Source organism: Centroberyx gerrardi, chromosome 4 (genome assembly GCF_048128805.1).
Source record: "Centroberyx gerrardi isolate f3 chromosome 4, fCenGer3.hap1.cur.20231027, whole genome shotgun sequence".
Classification (NCBI taxonomy): Eukaryota; Metazoa; Chordata; class Actinopteri; order Beryciformes; family Berycidae; genus Centroberyx; species Centroberyx gerrardi.
The window spans coordinates 29553205-29571634 of record NC_136000.1 but is presented as its reverse complement, the minus strand read 5'-3'; the positions used below and the strand labels follow the sequence as shown (position 1 = coordinate 29571634).

Genomic DNA, 18430 nt, shown 5'->3' with positions numbered 1-18430 from the left:
CCATCTCATAAACGTTCAATTATGAAAAAAGATACATCTGAATCGTAAACACTTCAGTCACGTGACCAGAAGAGCTTGTGACGTAGTTGGGAAAACATGGCTGCTCCCGTGAAAGCAATGCTGCTGCTGTAATTCAATGTAGTTACAGTCTAGGATATTCTGAGAAAAACAAAGACATACCAGCCCTTCTTCCCACCGGAGTCTGTTCATTGCCGTTGCGGGGATGAAGACGTTCTGTGGACGAGCCAACCCGGCCACGGGAGCGTTAGACTGGGTGGAGGAGAGTGAGGAATACGACTATCATCAGGAGATAGCCAGGTAGCAGTGCCGACTAGCCTAGCATACTGTCATGCATGCTGCGCTAGCCCCGATAACGTTCCGTTCTCACTGTATGCAGAGAACGACGCCATTCAAAATTCTGGTAGTTTAATGTTGCCTTGCCTGTCGGCAAACTTGCATATGTCGTGGAACATGACGTAAGACCTTTAACGAATCATTATGAGCCACTGGTAAATTCGGCATACAAATGATTCACAAAGCAGCACTTTATTTCAATAAAATCTCAGTTTCTTGAAGTAATTCCCGCTGCTCCCAACCGCCCGCCCTCCGCGATGTATATTGATTGAAGAAGACTGGAAGAATCGGCGTACCAATTATAAAAGCTGAAATTCTGTAAATGCTGCTTGGCTCATTCGATACATCATGTATGAATAGAAGAGTGGAGCCCAGCGATTCATAAAAGTTTTCTATGAATTGTGTATGTCTGTCGAGAAGCAAGGTAACTTTAAATTGGCAGATTTTGTATGGAGTTTGGCATGACGTTGTGTCCGATAAAAGATAACTGAACGTATCTGGACTGCAGTAATGCATGCTTTCATAGGCTAGATGTATGTTTGCTCACACAATGTTTATGTGTACATTATGTGTAATGAACTTATTATATACGGGTCTAAAAGCGATTTTTTTTTGGCTCAAAGTCGATGGCTTGCCTGGTAAATAAACAAACTCAGTAAAACTTAGTTGTCACCATAGTCCCGATGCGTGCCATTTTCTTGCATGGAGAGAACGCAGACCAAACTCCATATAAAAATCTGGCTATATAGCCTAATGCTGCCGTGCTTACATACATCGCTAAAACTGACTTGACTTAAAACTTTTATGAATCTTGAGGAGCCACTCTTCAGTTCTGCATACATTTTCTCCAAACCTGATTGTAGTGTATTTATCTTTCAGGTCCTGTTATGCGGATATGCTGCATGATCATGATAGGGTGAGTGTCGCTGCATTTCATATGTACCTCTCCTGAGAGAATTTACATGTAGTTAAAATTAAGGCCTGACAAAGACATGGAGGTTTGGCTATAACTGTTGCATGAGAGGACGTGTGCTTACAGTGGGTATCAAAAGTTTACACACGCTTTCAGATGTTCTACTTCTTTTGTGCACATCCTTCTATCAATACTTAGTAGAAGCACACTCTGCCTGAATAACAGCAGAAAGTCTGTTTGAATAAGTCTCTACCAACTTGGCACATGTAGGTTTAGGACTTTTGATATCCACTTTATATTCCATCTATGATGTTGACTGAACACCAAAGGAAAACAACCAGATACCAGTTCCTTACTGCTCCACCCACACAGTTGATGTGCTTCCCTTCCTCCAGAATGAGAAGTACTACCAGGGCATCCGGGCGGCGGTGGCCCGAGTCCAGGCTCGGGGTGAGAAGGTCATCGTGCTGGACATCGGGACGGGAACCGGGCTGCTCTCCATGATGGCTCTCACTGCCGGGGCAGACTTCTGCTACGCTGTGGAGGTACGGCTAGTCTTGCTGTATGTGCTGAAGGGTTCACGGATCCAGAGAACATATTAGATGTGTGTAATGGCAGGTTTAATTCCGGTAAAGGGGCAACTGCTGCATCATTCATGGGGAATGACAAGTTTACTATTGCTTTATAAACTTCAATTTGTTTTATGCTAACTCACTCAGAATGCCTATCAAATCCCAGACAGGACGAGGCTTCAGATGTCGTCTCTGCTGTCTTTCTGTCTCCAGGTATTCAAGCCCATGGCTGAAGCAGCCCAGTGCATTGTGGAGAAGAATGGCTTCTCTGACAAGATCAAGATTATTAACAAACACTCCACTGAAGTTACTGTCGGGCCAGGTCAGACAGAAGCAACACACACACGCACAGTTGCATTATATGACTACTGGTATTCCTTTGTCTTCCCTATAGTTGTTAGTTGAATATAGATGTGATTCTCCATGAACTTGTGTCTTGGAAAAGGTCTACAGACTGAAGCCTCAGTACTATAAATTCTTATATATGTTTTTTAATGTTTATTTTCTCTCAGCGGCTGGGTAGTCAGACCTGAGAAGAAACTCAGGTTCGATGAGATCATGTGTTGGATTTGTGACTTGTTACAGATGGAGACATGCAAACCAGGGCCAACATCCTGGTCACAGAACTGTTTGATACCGAGCTGATAGGAGAGGGAGCCCTGCCCAGCTATGAACACGCTCACCAGAATCTGGTCCAGGTCAGTGTGTGTGTGTGTGTGTGTGTGTGTTGAGAGGTGTATTCCAGAGAGGGACATTTAGGGAATATCAGGGAATGCTTTTAGGTCATGGAAGCGTTATGGAAAGTCGTGGAATTTTACTTACAAATCACTTCTGTTGCCCTCTCTCCCCACCAGGAGGGTTGTGAGGCGGTGCCCCACCGGGCCACGGTCTACGCCCAGCTGGTGGAGTCTGAGCTGCTGTGGAGCTGGGCCCAGCTGCAGCCCGTGGAGGTGGAGGGGGCGCGGCTGGCACCGCCGCCCGCCGTGGCCCGCTGCGCCGGGGCCCATTCGGTCTGCGACATCCAGCTGAGCCAGGTCCCCCCTCGCAGCTTCACCCCCCTGGGCCCGCTCTGCACCATGTTCAGGTACTAAGAGAGAGATGCTGCGCTCTCGTTTGGACAAACCAACCCAGCTAAGGGAGGTAGGGTTCCAAATAACTGCTTCTTTCCTCTTTCTCTCCTCCCAGCGTGGACTTCAGTAAGCCGGTGAGCAGCGCCCCCCAATCCCACTCCTCCCGGTTCGTGGCTCAGTCCAGCGGTCGGGCCCAGGTGGTCCTGTCCTGGTGGGACATCGACATGGATCCCAGCGGAAGCATCGTCTGCACCATGGCTCCCAGTTGGACGTACCCGCAACCCAAGATGGCTCCGGTGGGTTAATGTGTTGACGTTGGCGGTGTCTCGAGCTGAAAACCCCATATTGGAGGTCTTCAGCTCTTGGGCAACAATGGCTGTGAACTGTGCGTTTCTAAACGTACGACTTGATGTGCGGTGTGTTTCAGTGGCGCGACCACTGGATGCAGAGCGTCTACTTTCTGCCTGTGGAGAGGAGGGTGACGGAGGGAGAAGATCTGAGTCTGACCGTCTGCCATGATGACTACAGCCTGTGGTATGGCCTGCAGGCACACAGGTACACCAGCTTTTACACAATATAAGTATCCTCTCCCAAATTAGAAATACCGTTCGAATCTGTGCCTCCTTTAACATTAAATCGAGTATAAGAGAGTACTTGCTGTCCGTCCTCACAGCAGCTTGACACCGTCTCGCTGTCGACCCTCTCAGCCAACAGGAAACAGAGACCGAGGCCCCTCCTCGTCGGCCATGTTGCACCTGCCAGGCCCACTTGGTCTGGACCCGGCCGCGATTCAGCGAACTCAACGACAGCCAGCGAACGGAGAGCTACGTCAGCGCGCTACGCAGCGTAAGTGAAGGGGATTTAGCCACGGTTCAGACTTTATGTGACGGTGTTAATGGATATGGCTGCGGTTTTGTCTCGGTAATAACCGTTCTGTGTTCATTGCAGGTTTTGAAAGCAGACAGTGTGTGTCTCGGGGTCAGCGATGGAAGCCTGCTGCCTGTATTTGCTCGCATGCTTGGAGCCAAGAAGGTATCCCGCTTGGACCATGTTGGCACATAACATACTTTTTTTTTTTTTTAAACCAAATGCCATGTTGAGACTCTTTTGTTGAGTTGTTTTATTCGATTATGGCCACACACTAAGTCCTGCTTACCTCTCTCCATCCAGGTGTTCAGTTTGGAAAACTCCAGAATGTCTAAACAGGTTATCGAGCAGGTAAGTGACCCCTTTTTAACGTGCTGTCCAATCCCAATATAGGCAAAGCTACTAAATGCTAAAACTGACCCTAATCAACATGGAACTGCTTAGTCTTCTATATGCCAAGTGTAGTCTTTGGCAAATTTCCTATGCTATATGTAGTTTGTCAGAGATAACATGTCATATGCAAGCAGGTAATCCTAATAATAATGAACTTTCTTTGTAAAGCACTTGTTGTAAAAACAGAGAAAAACGGCTTGACAGAAAACCATAAAATCATGGATTAATAGTAATATAACTAAATCACAATTACAAAGGCAATCACTACATTTATATGAGTTTTCAAAGCAACATGGATCAAAGCACCCTAGGGTCCCTCATGAATCATGATGTTCCCAACACTGTTCCCTCATGATGTTCCCACATTCCAAGATGATAATGCCCCCATACACACTAAACACTAAACAAATTTAGCGTGGTTTCATGAACAGCAGGGTGAAGTCAAACTCCTTCATGGCCCCAGTCAGCAGATCTAAACATCATTGAACCTTTATAGGAAGTAGATTAAACCTCCTTAATCCCTCAAAGAAAAACAAAAAAAAAGAAAAGCGTGGCCCTACTCCTTATTAGCGACTTCATATTCCTATGCTTACAGGTGTTTCTGGTATTTTGTCCACCCCTGTACATCATTTAGGTAAAAGAAATGAATGCATTGAATACAATAAAGTTAAAAAAAAAAAAAAAGTAAAAAACATCACGAAAACCAAGAGGCAAGCTAGGAAGTGCTGACATTATGCATTGTGCTCTGCAGGTGTTAGAAGCCAACTCCATGAAAGGAGCAGTTCAGCTGCTGGAGATCAGGCCTGACCAGCTGACCAGTAACGACTTGGGAGGAGAACAGGTACTCCAGGAATTAATTAGTTTTCCAGTAGTTCCCAATTTTGTAACCCAAGAAAATGTGAATAGTTTTATAGTGACTGTATATGGTATCTGTCCAGATCTCAGTTCTGATGGGCGAGCCCTACTTCAGCACCAGCCTCTTACCCTGGCACTCGCTCTTCTTCTGGTACTGTCGCACCGCCCTGGCAGGCCTGCTGCAGCCCAACGCCACCGTCCTGCCTTGCTCCGCCACGCTTCACATGGTGGCGGTGGAGTTCCAGGTGAGACAAACGCACACCCGGGCAAAGAAATGCGTTCATGTGTTGTGCCTAGGTCTAGAAAGATCAGACGTGTTCACTGCTGTCTTTTACTTCCCCAGTCTTCCTCATTCAGGGTTTTCATAAGCTTTTAGAGGAGTTTCACATTTTCATTTCATTTCATTTTCGTAGGATTTGTGGAGGATAAGAGCGCCGTGCGGAACATGCGAGGGCTTCGACGTCAGACCCATGGATGAGATGGTCCAGGTAAAATCTCATCTTTTCTTTCAGCCATTCATTTTTTACATCCAGTGAGATCTCTTTCGCCGATACCTGATGATGTCTCCATCATGTAGAAGACACGTCTTGCTCAAACTGGTAGTCCATGGTAGAAGATGAGGGTCGCATTGTCTCCGTTAAAAACAAAATTGTTTTATTCACTTTGAAGTTAAGAACATGACGTTTCAGTCGAGAAGACCTGAGGTTGTACAGGGTTCCAAAAGTCTGAAATCAAGAAACAGCCTAGCATAACAATTGAACAAAGGGCAAACTTCAGTCTGGACTGATGCCCATATTCCGCTATTTCCTCATGTGTTCCTAACTGGTATGAACAAGTCTGTTGTGACTTTTCAGAAACCCTGCATTTAAATAAAATCCCACCACCACCACCTCTTTCCCTTCAGCAATCTCTGGATTTCCATGAGTCCCGTGAGGCGGAGCCCCACCCTCTCTGGGAATACCCCTGCCACGCCCTGACCCAGCCCACTGCCGTCATGACCTTTGACTTCACACAGTGTGTCCCTCAGCAGCCAATCACCAGCCAGGGCTCGCTTCCCTTTAATAGGTACACACCCCTCTGAAACCATACACCGAGTCATGTATTAAAACGGCACATTCTGAGATATACTAGAAAATGTCAAGAGAAACAAACTTAAAAGGAACGGTTCACCCCAAAATGAAAATCAGTCGAAACTCCATTGAAGTTTGTATGACAACCAAACACAGACAGCAGAGTTTCATCTCATCTTTCGCATATACAGTTGAAGTGAACAGGGTAGGGTTGTTTAGATTTCCCAAAAAAGCCATAAACAGCCATTAAATTTCTCAAAACAACTCATTCAGCATAGTCAAAGTGTTTTGTAGCCAAACAGCTGCACTGTTAGTCCAAAAGGCCAAGATCTACCTCATTATTTAGCGTTACTCAAGGTAAAGAAAGGAGTAACTTCTTCTTGTGTAGTATGGCAACCAAAAGAAACCGATAACAGTCCCGAACACTGAGTTGTTTACACTCTGTTTCTTCTCAGGATTGGTCGATGCCACGGCGTTGCGCTGTGGATGGAGTACCATCTGACCGATGACATCACTGTCAGTATGGGTCTGACTGGACCAATCAGTGAGCAGGTACCACAGGAGCCTAGTCATCACCTTGTTTCACCGCCTTGTTTCCCTCAACACATCGATCATTCTATCTTGCCAAGACGAGACTTTTTTTTTTTTTACTTTTACACTCATTTTCTGACTACTAATCTATTGTAATCTAGGTAATCTATCCCCATCTATCGATCTAATCTAGGTAATCCATTTGATCTATTTAATATGTCTTTTATTTTACATGTATTTAGACAGTCGTTGAAGCATTCTTTATTAACTTCACCTGCCCAGATTTTCTCAGCCGGTCCATGGATTTAAACCATCTGGTCACAAGCCCTCTTCTCTAAACCTCAGCCTGCCTCCACCCCTGTAGAAACTCATATTCTCTCTCCACAAGATGAATCTACTGCTATCCAGTTACATTTTTCGACCAGAAGTAGGTAGACATTTTCATCTAGGGAAATGTTCCAGAGAATTTACTGAAGATAGGCAGGAGTACAATTATTATTGAGCGTGTGATTTCTACCAATGAAAACCAAGTTACACCACATTACCAGCAAATAAAATGACTTCCATTACCAGGCTATATAAACTAACCAATGGCCATTCAGTTAACAATGCAACTCAACAAAACAGCAAAGAAAGAAATGGATTGTAAATATTGACCAAATTATACACCACATCACCTGTAAACATAACTTAAGATTCCATAAGCCTTAAATTCTACAAAATTACATAGTGAGAAACGCAGACAGACATAAAACATCCTACTAGAAAATACTGTTCACTCAGCTTTCAGGTGGTAAATACTACTAGAAAATACTGTTAATAACTGATCCTATTAATTGGTAGTAGGTGCATTGAGCGACTTGGGTGACACCAACCAGTGGGTGACACCAGTGCGACTCTTTCTTACTCTCCCTCCCCTGCAGGGTGACTGCGCGTGGAGCCGACACAGGAAGCAGGGGGTGTACTTCTTCGGGTCGCCGTGGGAAAGCTCGGGGGACGGCAGAGCCTCGGTGTCGTACAGCTTCACCTTCCAGCCCAGCTTAGGAGACATCAAGATGGAGTTCGGCGTCGAGTCGCTGTGATCTGGAACAATCGTAGACCGGAGGTGGACAAAGGGACAGCCTGGACTGCAACGTTGTGCTTTCCCCTGATGTCACAGTTTCCGTTTGTGATCCGTTTGTGAGATAGCTGATATTTTATGCCGATATTCAATATCTTTACATCTGACCATTGTCATCAGTGTTTCACCCAGAATCTTATTCTTGTCAGGGTGGAAAAGCCTCTGAAACAGCATTTAGACCATCATGGGACACTAAAACACTGAAACCCAGGATGATGATAATAATAGTATCAATTCAGGTTAAGGTCTCCTCATAGACAACCAGTGTAGCATTGATCAATTCTACAATAAATATGTAATCAATCAACTACATCTTAACCATCATATCAGAGGTGGACCACACAGACATTTAGATTTTTTTCATTTAAGGCCTGATATATCAGTATAACTCTACTTGCAAGCATTTTGTTCAGTTCATGTGGGGATGCAAAATGGCGTGTTAAAGCAGCCTATTAGGGTCATTACAGTTGTGTAAAACATCTACTGTGCACCAAAAATGACTGACAGTTCTTGTGAATTGAATCGCTGAAGACTGTGGCGTGTCGTTACAGAAATGTTTTAGAAGTTTTTATATTGTTGCCCTATGTTTGAGGATATTACTCTTGTCAAGAGAAGCAGGTTTATAATATACAGTGACTTTGTGAAAAACACACAGCAGGGATATTGGTCAGTGAGGACCAATGCTTAAGCACAACGCTGTGCTGAAGTCAAACCCAAAGGTATTTCACAATGTTTCGGAAAGTTAAAGCTCAGTTCGGTGTAGATTGAGTTTCTAATGCAGTTCTAACATGGATGTGAGTGGTGTGTTTATATAGGGGAATATACCATCAAATGATAGTACTGTCAACATTTACCAACAATGAAATAAATAGAATATCTGTAAACATTACTTTGGCTTCAGTTTATTGAACTAAAATGAAACACTCATTGAGGCAAGAAAACATATTTTTCCCAAAATGTCTATCTATACAGCTAAATATACATAAGCTTTAAGTGAAGCGAAATTGTATGTGAAATATGGTGTAGTTTTGACTGTATAATCCGTTCAGTAGTCCGATGTAAATAGGATTTATAATGAAAAGGCCAGAAACAAATGCAGCCAGTCAGTGCTCTGTGTGTACTAAATATAAACCCTCCAGATTTACCTCACAATTATCACACATTATTGCATAATTAGCAAAAGCATAAGTCAAACTGCAACAACAATGCATTTTGATTTTTTCTTTTTATCCGATTGGCAATGCAGCCAGAACAAGGCGATTTGTGTTAAGTGATTTTGTGCAGTGCGATGCTCAAACTGAACCTGTCAAACAGAAGCCGCCTCACTGAGATCCAGGGAAACAGACACTCAACTGAAACTGAAAAAAAAAGCATCTTTCAAACCAACAGTTTTGCAGAGGGAATACATTTTTTTTTGAGTGTCTCCGGGGCATTTCGGGGCTTCTCGGTGGATGGAATGTAAATTAATGTGTAGCAGGATGTGGTGGTGGTTTTTAGGCATCCATCAGGGTCTTCTTGTCCAGCACAATCTTCTCTCCTGGTTTGAACGCTGGCATCCCCGCGTACGGGCAGCTGGCACATCGGAAGGCATCGCCCAGGTAACACTGCCGCGAAAAAGAAACGCAGATGATCAGGGACCTATTTCTTGGCATCACTTCTCAACTAGACTGACAGACAACAGAATGCTGAAACGTGATAAACATACAATATTCACAAATCACAAACTACTCACGCTTCCACAGGCCGACTTTGCTTTGGGCGTCTTCTGCGCTGCTTTGCCTTTGCTCTCCTGATCCAACTCCTCGGCTAGACCGCATGAGCTGCACAAACAGATTCACCGTGATGTTTGTGTATTTCTATAATATTGCTTGGACGGAGGTGGACTCCCCGACGTGCTGTACTCACCAGTTCTTACAGGCCTTCTTCTTCTTGGCGGCTCCTTCTCCGCAGGGCGCCCTCAGGGAGGCCGGGTCGGGCTTCTTCAGGTCCTCCTCATCCAGCAGGGCATCGCTGTCCACCAAATCCTAAAGAAGAGGGAGGAAAGGGCAAGAAACACGTTAATTCTTTGTGTTCCAGTGCAGTCCTGCAGATATTTATTGGGTCTTTACATGGGGAGAGACAGTAATACAAATCCTTAACTCACCACATCGTCATCATTCATGTCGTTGAGTGAGAGCGTCCACATGCTGGCGGTGTTGGGATCAAGAGCGGGTTTCTTCGCTGAAACGACGCGCATGGAAATATTAGCTTCGCGTAAACCACAGCGACGACAAATTCATGTTCTACATTCGAAATACGAATTGAGAAAACAAGGGAACGACCATGAAAAACCGACCTGGCTTTTTCCCGAAGGACAGTTTGAGCTGGCTGGAGGATCCCACCTCAAAGCTGGGCTTGGAGGCGGACAGGCGGAGTCTGGACAGGGTGTTGCCTTGGTAACCCGTGGCCGTCCTGAGGGAGCTCAGCGCCTCGGGACTCAGCTCTTCTTTACTGAGCTGCGTGGAAAAGGAGGAGATGTTTCAATCCCCAGAGAGGCACATGGGTAATGGACTGTTAAGTCTGATCTTCAAATTATCCACAACACCAGCCTGTACCATATGAACTTGAGAAGTTGATTTCTTTAATCTGTCGATCATAGCAGAGGTGGACGACACTGACTGGCTGATATATATTTAATAAAAGCCCAATATTGGCTCCATATATCAGCAAACCAATATATCTATTAAAACCCGCACTTGAAGTCGTCATGTGGTGCTAGGCTTAACCCTGCTGTGTAATACTGGACTGGAGCCACTCTGTAGAGACTGGACGCTCACCTCTGCCACCGACATGAAGCCAGACAGCTTCAGAGCAGACATGAGCTTCTCAGCAGTCCTCACGCTCCGGCCCTCAACTCCTAGGACAGACAAACCACAACCATATCAGGGCGGCAGGGTGACTTCGGAGTTAAAGCGACCGGCCTTTAAAGGTGCAGTAAGTAAGATTTAAGAAAATTTAACTTGTGTATTTTGAGGATGACAAAAAAGTCAAATATTTATAGCAGGGGGTTCCCCAAGCGCTGGCTGCCGGCTATTTAGCCGTCTACCCACCTCTGTCTGGCTGGCTACTTTTATAACTGAATGTCACTAAGCCTACGAACACACTGCCAGAATTTGGTAGTGACAACTGAATTGAGTGAATGCGCATATGTATGGTACACGGGAGTCACTCCACTCCTACGATCTCACGATGGCTGTAAATAATGTCTGTAACCATAGTAACGTTTACTTCAGATCAATATGGCGTCTACCATTGCCTGTATTTTCGGTTTACTTGACACCAGTAACCAGAGGCGTCAATTTATCCATAAGGTCTTTAAAACCGCCACTGACAGCGGCGTCACATTCTCTTTTTTCACCGCATGGACTTGATAGTTTTAACCGCAACATTTGCGCCGAAGACCGCAGAACTGGTAGGAACAACCGCAATGTTGAGGAAACAGACTGGATAGAAAATTTGAGAATGTCTCACAACACTTACCTCCGTCTCTTTCAAATTAACGATGGTAATGTTACGTAACGTAACGAATGTTTCACCTTACGTCACTTAACAAAAAGTTGTCCAGTCTGGTTTTGCTACACCCTACTCGGACTAACCAAAACCGCTCTCAAATTCAGTAGTCAATACCTGATTTTTTCCAGGTGGGGGGGGGGGGGGGGGGGTCTAATCTGCACGAGCCATTCCGGTCCTTGATTTTGACGTTGCCACCCAAGTTTAACCAATCCTGACAAGTCCCACTTGCACACTGACTCCATTTTGCCAATGTTCAAAATAGAAATGGGAGAAATAAAGGGAGGAACAGGGAAAGATCATAGGGCTTCTGTTTTAGGAGGGTTTGTTAAAGCCCCAGTATGCAGGTGTTATGACCATGTAAAATTGGGGCATTTCCTCATTATTTCAACTGATTTATGTTTCCATAATTATTGGATCTCAGTTCTGTGAGTGCAGTAGTACTCAGGAGAGAGATCCAGTATTGCTCTGAGAAGACTAAATTATGAACTTTGTTCTTATATTTATTACTATTTGTTATAATATTTTTGTTTTAGCCTACTTATTTCCTACAATTAAAAATTACATTTCTGCACTGACTCAAGAAAGTACATTAAACATTCACAATTAATAAAGATTATCCGTTTATTTTTCAATTGAGCAGTGAGCCTTTAATAAAAATGTTTATTCATGTTATTTTAATTGTCATGCTTTCATAAACATATTTAAGGTTTGGTAAAAAGTGGCATCACGGGAAAAATGTATCTTGCCGCCACAAACATCCCTTAGCCGGTTACTTTTCCCATCTGGCTGGCTACTCAAAAATTTGGGGAACCCCCTGGTTTATAGTGTATGCAGCCATGTTGTCGTGTTCTGACTTAAAGGGCCGCTGCATTGCATTTTCCTCCTAGGAAGTCTAAGGAATTTGGAGGGCTGAATTGTTCTTGTTTAACTGTGAAAATCCAATACAAATTCTCTCTCTCACCTGTGATTGGTTCCTCCAGAACTAGCTTCCCGCCGGGTTTGAGGACCCTGGCCAGCTCCGCTAGCGTGTCTGAGTTGTGGATGGAGGAGCTGTCAGCCAGGAGGGAGGACAGCACCCAGTCGAAGGTGGACGCTGCATGGGAGGCTGAGGAGAGGAGAGGACATATAAGGATTTTGAATTTTGGCTAATAGGGAGAATCTACAGCATCTCAATTAGTGGAGATGGGACGCTCTTCCCTGTTGCAGCCCCACTGTGTGATTTAGGCTAAGACAGGTGCATTTTTGCATAAACATCTTGCCTAGTGCCGCTTTAAAGCAGGTGAAGAGTCACTCACACTGCAATAGTATCTCCATGTTCTCCACTGACACTTTGCCGTCTGCTCCGACGGCGGCAAACAGACACTCAGCCAGCTCTTTCAGGGCCGTCGGTGCCGAGGGCTGAGCCCAGACCAACATCACCTTGTCTCCTGCTTTGATGCCCAGGTCTGCCATGGCCTCCTGCAGAAAGTACAGAATCACTTAAGTATTTCCAAAAAAAGCTGCTGCACATTAGGGTTTGAGCAGTATGGGTTTGTGAATAAGGCCAATACTGATATTTTTGGATAGAAACTGCCAATAGCTAACATTTAGTGTCACTGCCGATATTCAATATACTTAAATTTGACCATTTTCATGCTCAAAAAATAAAACGCATTTACATGATTCAGTGTTTCCTCCAGAAATGTATACTTGTCAGGGTGGAAAAGCCTCTGAAACAGCATTTAGACCATCATGGGACACTAAAACTCTCCACTGAAACCCAGACTAATAAAATTCTTTTTAAAGATTTTCAACAACCTAGGAATGTCTTCTTTTCAAACAATTTTAAAAGAAATTCAACAACCCAATATATTGGTCTAACCCTAGTGTTGACTTTTTTATTACTGATCATAATACCAGTTTAGTCATCATAATTAGGCCTACAAACTGAAAGTATTAAATAATGAAACACAATGCTAGCCTGATAATAATTTAATAATAATATATGAGTAACCTTATACAAGTGGTGAGGAAAGTATAGGTAATGATATGGTTGCTGGTTTCATCCAGGCTTTTTGATAAAACTCAATGGTTGTGAAGGTCAAAGACCAGGTTCAGGTTGCTTCTGGAAGCAAAGTAGGATTCAGTTCACTTCCAAATCAGTCTAATTATTATGATTTATTGTTACTTATTCACATTTTAGACTGTGTTGGAGAATTGACACTAGTCCCAAAGGGAAGGGATGATGTTAATAAAGGACGAACAACTAGTCACATCCTGTTAACAGCCAGGCTCCTCTATCTATGTGTGGACTCTGCTGATAATACAACAACATGACCTCAAATTATGAGACCCCGCTTAGCTGACTCATAGTTACCTCACGAGTCAGTGCTATGAAACAACTGGACATGAACTTGACCCTCTAGCATTACAATACTATATACAATAAACGGTTCATGGTCTAAGGAACATGGTAACTCGCTTCACCTTTGTTCTTGTGATGTGAAATAACTAAGGCTAGTAGTTAGCGGGTTAACTTGTCGACTAACAGGTGAAAGCACTAACGTTAGACAACAGCAAACAGCGTGACGCAGAACCAAGCCGGCTATGCTAATCAACTTTACACAAAATTGGCTCTTACCGCTGGAAGAATCCGCTACACGGCTACCAGCGAACAACAAAATAGACCGGTGCTTTGTATAATGCGTGTTAAATATTTTCGGCGACTCAATTAATAGCATAAAACCTATTTTGATCGACCGCACTCATTGACTGGCCTGCTAGCTCGACTGCAGCTCCAACGTCAAGCTAGACGGAATAAAAACCACGACTTCCGGTTAAATTCTCCGAAATAAAAGCGCGCCAATCTAGATGAACGTGCTGCAACCTGGCTGCAACGTTTGTTTATTTCCACTTGCACGAATGAATATGGTATTTACCCATAATGATAATTACATTAAGTAAATCAGAAATGTTTAACGGAAAGTCGTCCATAAAACTTTTTACATGGAGACATTCAAACACTGGGGCAACTCATTTGAAAGATATCCATGCATGAATATAATCATCATTTTGAAATGAGTTTCTTTAGCCTTTAGGGTCATTGGGTAAGTTGTATATATGGGTTCCAACATTCCAATTGCCAAAGATATGACTATCATTTGTACAAGTGATTGTTAACTCTGTCTATGCCTGTCTATGGAATTTGGATAATTGTACAGGTAGTTTGGATAAATCAAAATCACAATTCAATAGAAAAGCAAGACCCCCAAATATTATATTCGGAATATGGCATATATATGCCATATGTCATATGTCGTTTCGTGTCTGGTCTTATTCTGGCTAACTGTCTGGCAGACTTCACGTGCCCTTCGGGACGTCACAACAATGAGGCAATCAATGTGCAACAGGGAATCGAGTCCCGTGAAAAAGACGCTGGCTGGAGGATCCCACCTCAAAGCTGGGCTTGGAGGCGGACAGGCGGAGTCTGGACAGGCTGTTGCCTTGGTAACCCGTGGCCGTCCTGAGGGAGCTCAGTGCCTCGGGACTCAGTTCTTCTTTACCGAGCTGCGTGGAAAAGGAGGAGATGTTTCAATCCCCAGAGAGGCACATGGGTAATGGACTGTTAAGTCTGATCTTCAAATTATCCACAACACCAGCCTGTACCATATGAACTTGAGAAGTTGATTTCTTTAATCAGTCTGTCGATCATAGCAGAGGTGGACGACACTGACTGGCTGATATATATTTAATAAAAGCCCAATATTGGCTCCATATATCAGCAAACCAATATATCTATTAAAACCCGCACTTGAAGTCGTCATGTGGTGCTAGGCTTAACCCTGCTGTGTAATACTGGACTGGAGCCACTCTGTAGAGACTGGACGCTCACCTCTGCCACCGACATGAAGCCAGACAGCTTCAGAGCAGACATGAGCTTCTCAGCAGTCCTCACGCTCCGGCCCTCAACTCCTAGGACAGACAAACCACAACCATATCAGGGCGGCAGGGTGACTTCGGAGTTAAAGCGACCGGCCTTTAAAGGTGCAGTAAGTAAGATTTAAGAAAATTTAACTTGTGTATTTTGAGGATGACAAAAAAGTCAAATGTTTATAGTGTATGCAGCCATGTTGTCGTGTTCTGACTTAAAGGGCCGCTGCATTGCATTTTCCTCCTAGGAAGTCTAACGAGTTTGGAGGGCTGAATTGTTCTTGTTTAACTGTGAAAATCCAATACAAATTCTCTCTCTCACCTGTGATTGGTTCCTCCAGAACTAGCTTCCCGCCGGGTTTGAGGACTCTGGCCAGCTCCGCTAGCGTCTCTGAGTTGTGGATGGAGGAGCTGTCAGCCAGGAGGGAGGACAGCACCCAGTCGAAGGTGGACGCTGCATGGGAGGCTGAGGAGAGAGAGGAGAGGAGAAATTAATTTGGTCAAATACGGTGAATCTACAGCGTCTCAATTAGTGGAGATGGGACGCTCTTCCCTGTTGCAGCCCCACTGTGTGATTTAGGCTAAGACAGGTGCATTTTTGCATAAACATCTTGCCTAGTGCCGCTTTAAAGCAGGTGAAGAGTCACTCACACTGCAATAGTATCTCCATGTTCTCCACTGACACTTTGCCGTCTGCTCCGACGGCGGCAAACAGACACTCAGCCAGCTCTTTCAGGGCCGTCGGTGCCGAGGGCTGAGCCCAGACCAACATCACCTTGTCTCCTGCTTTGATGCCCAGGTCTGCCATGGCCTCCTGCAGAAAGTACAGAATCACTTAAGTATTTCCAAAAAAAGCTGCTGCACATTAGGGTTTGAGCAGTATGGGTTTGTGAAGGCCGATACTGATATGTTTGGATCGAAGCTGCCAGTAGCTAACATTTAGTGCCGATATGAAGTATATTTAAATTTGACTATTTTCATGTTAAAAAAAAATTCAGCATCAAAAATTGTTTCCTCCATAAATGTATTTTTGATAAGGTGGAAAAGCCTCTGAAACAGCATTTATACCATCATGGGACGCTAAAACTCTACATTGAAAACAAGACTAATTAAATTATTTTCAAAGAATTACAACAATCTAGGAATGTTTTCTTGTCATACAATTATAAAAGAAATTCAACAGCCCAATATATTGGTCTAAGCCTGCTTTACATAGCAAAGTCTATTATAAATGACTATGTATGTTTGACTATTGTAATACTGCCCATAATACCAGTGTAGTCATTATTACATACTGACATTATTAAATAATGAAACAGAAAGCTAGCCTAATTATTTTGTAATATAAATAGCCTTATACAGGAAAGTGTGTGAAGAAAGTATGACATGGTTGCTGGTTTCATCCAGGCTTTTTGATAAAACTCAATGGTTGTGAAGGTCAAAGACCAGTTTCAGGTTGCTTCAGGAAACAAAGTAGGATTCAGATCACTTCCAAATCAGTCAATTCACAGTGAACGCTGTATTATTGGGATTTATTAGGCAATTATTTATTCACACCTTACAAAAGACTTGAAGAGATGTTAGTTAAGGACAAACAACTGGTCCCTGCCTGTTAACAGCCAGGCTCCTCTATCTCTGTGTTATGAGACCCCGCTTAGCTGACTCATAGTTACCTCACGAGTCAGTGCTATGAAACAACTGGACATGAACTTGACCCTCTAGCATTACAATACTATATACAATAAACGGTTCATGGTCTAAGGAACATGGTAACTCGCTTCACCTTTGTTCTTGTGATGTGAAATAACTAAGGCTAGTAGTTAGCGGGTTAACTTGTCGACTAACAGGTGAAAGCACTAACGTTAGACAACAGCAAACAGCGTGACGCAGAACCAAGCCGGCTATGCTAATCAACTTTACACAAAATTTTCCTTTCAGAGAATTTAATTCTTTAACTCGTGCTATTCCAAATGGATTAATTCAACTTGTGAAAAGCCACTTAAGTTATGGTGAGAATAATATGACACAGCCTTTACTGATGTTGGATGGAATTGAACTGACAGATATAAAGTGTAACAACAAGCATATTCGCCAAACTTTTCAAAGAAAGAATAAAACTGTTCCTAGAGGCAGGTTTTTCTGGAGGTCTCAAATTGATAACATAAACTGGAGAAGGGCTTGGCTCTTACCTTATAAGTACTGTATTTCAAACGAGGCTAAGGAAGTACATTTCAAAATTTTACACAAGATATACCCTGCTAATTGTCTTATTGCTAAGTTTACAGACATTGATATTTCTTGTACCTTCTGCAAACATAATATAGAAACAATTTCTCACCTATTTTTTGATTGTGAAATATCCCGAAAATTTTGGACAGATCTAGAGTCTCACTTTTTTGAAGCTGCTAACTCTGTCTACTCTTTTAATCTTAGGGATATTATATGTTACTATGATAATCCAGATGATGGCGCAAAAGTTTTCTAAATCACTACCTAAGATCTCACCTTTTCTCCTAGAACTGAATTCTCTATTTAAATCACTCAGTTTATTAAACAACAAAAAAAGTAATAAGCTATTGAAACATTATGGAACTTTTTTCCCTGAAACCTCTGACTAAATATGTTTATATTTGTGTATATGTGTAACGTTACTCCTGTTTTTATTTTTATGCAATTGTCTTTTAAATTTGTTGTGTTCCTCATATACATTTGTGTCCTTAAATTTGATCTGTATGTGCTGCTATTGTTTACCTGAATGTTTGTATATTATTCCTTTGTTAATTAAAAAAAAAAAAAAATCTTTACATAAAATTGGCTCTTACCGCTGGAAGAATCCGCTACACGGCTACCCGCGAACAACACAATAGACCGGTGCTTTGTATAATGTGTGTTAAATACTTTCGGCGGCTCAGTTAATAGAATAAAACCTATTTTGATCGACCGCACTCGTTAGGCTCGTTTGAGATGAGCAAGTCCTGCGCAGTTTTGACCAGCGACTTGCTTGGTCCGTTGCATGATGGTTAGAAAAGTTGTCCGACTTGCTCCGCCGACCGCCGACCCGACTGCGTGAGCCACGGCAATCTCGCGGGACCGAGGCGACTGCAGTTTTTGGAGCGAGGCGCTGTAGCTGCTCTCCACCTCCTTGCTCTCCACCGACTGCACAGCTCCGAGGATGATGGGAAACGCCTCGAGCTGAGCGTTGATTGGTTCATCACAGGTGTATC

At 43.4% G+C, this 18430-nt stretch overlaps 2 protein-coding genes across 2 annotated transcripts; one reads left to right on the top strand and one right to left on the bottom strand.

The window, feature by feature from the left end:
- The first annotated feature begins 96 nt into the window (after positions 1 to 96).
- On the top strand, positions 97 to 8624 carry prmt7 (protein arginine methyltransferase 7). The gene is made up of 17 exons (XM_071911252.2): positions 97 to 318; positions 1234 to 1270; positions 1663 to 1812; positions 2053 to 2161; positions 2425 to 2537; positions 2694 to 2923; positions 3025 to 3205; positions 3337 to 3464; positions 3617 to 3755; positions 3858 to 3941; positions 4080 to 4127; positions 4921 to 5010; positions 5108 to 5269; positions 5438 to 5512; positions 5929 to 6089; positions 6550 to 6646; positions 7549 to 8624. The coding sequence occupies exons 1-17, from the start codon at positions 224 to 226 to the stop codon at positions 7705 to 7707; spliced, it is 2058 nt and encodes a 685-aa protein (XP_071767353.1). The 5' UTR covers positions 97 to 223; the 3' UTR covers positions 7708 to 8624.
- Positions 8625 to 9235: 611 nt separating this feature from the next.
- On the bottom strand, positions 9236 to 18157 carry ciapin1 (cytokine induced apoptosis inhibitor 1). Its single transcript, XM_078283286.1, has 14 exons — positions 18029 to 18157; positions 15858 to 16020; positions 15529 to 15672; positions 15169 to 15248; positions 14685 to 14843; positions 12956 to 13006; positions 12593 to 12755; positions 12259 to 12402; positions 10562 to 10641; positions 10081 to 10240; positions 9889 to 9965; positions 9651 to 9769; positions 9478 to 9565; positions 9236 to 9349 (listed from the first exon to the last, which is right to left on the bottom strand). Exons 2-14 carry the CDS (start codon positions 16012 to 16014, stop codon positions 9239 to 9241), a joined length of 1533 nt encoding a protein of 510 aa, XP_078139412.1. The 5' UTR covers positions 16015 to 16020; positions 18029 to 18157; the 3' UTR covers positions 9236 to 9238.
- Positions 18158 to 18430: the final 273 nt, after the last annotated feature.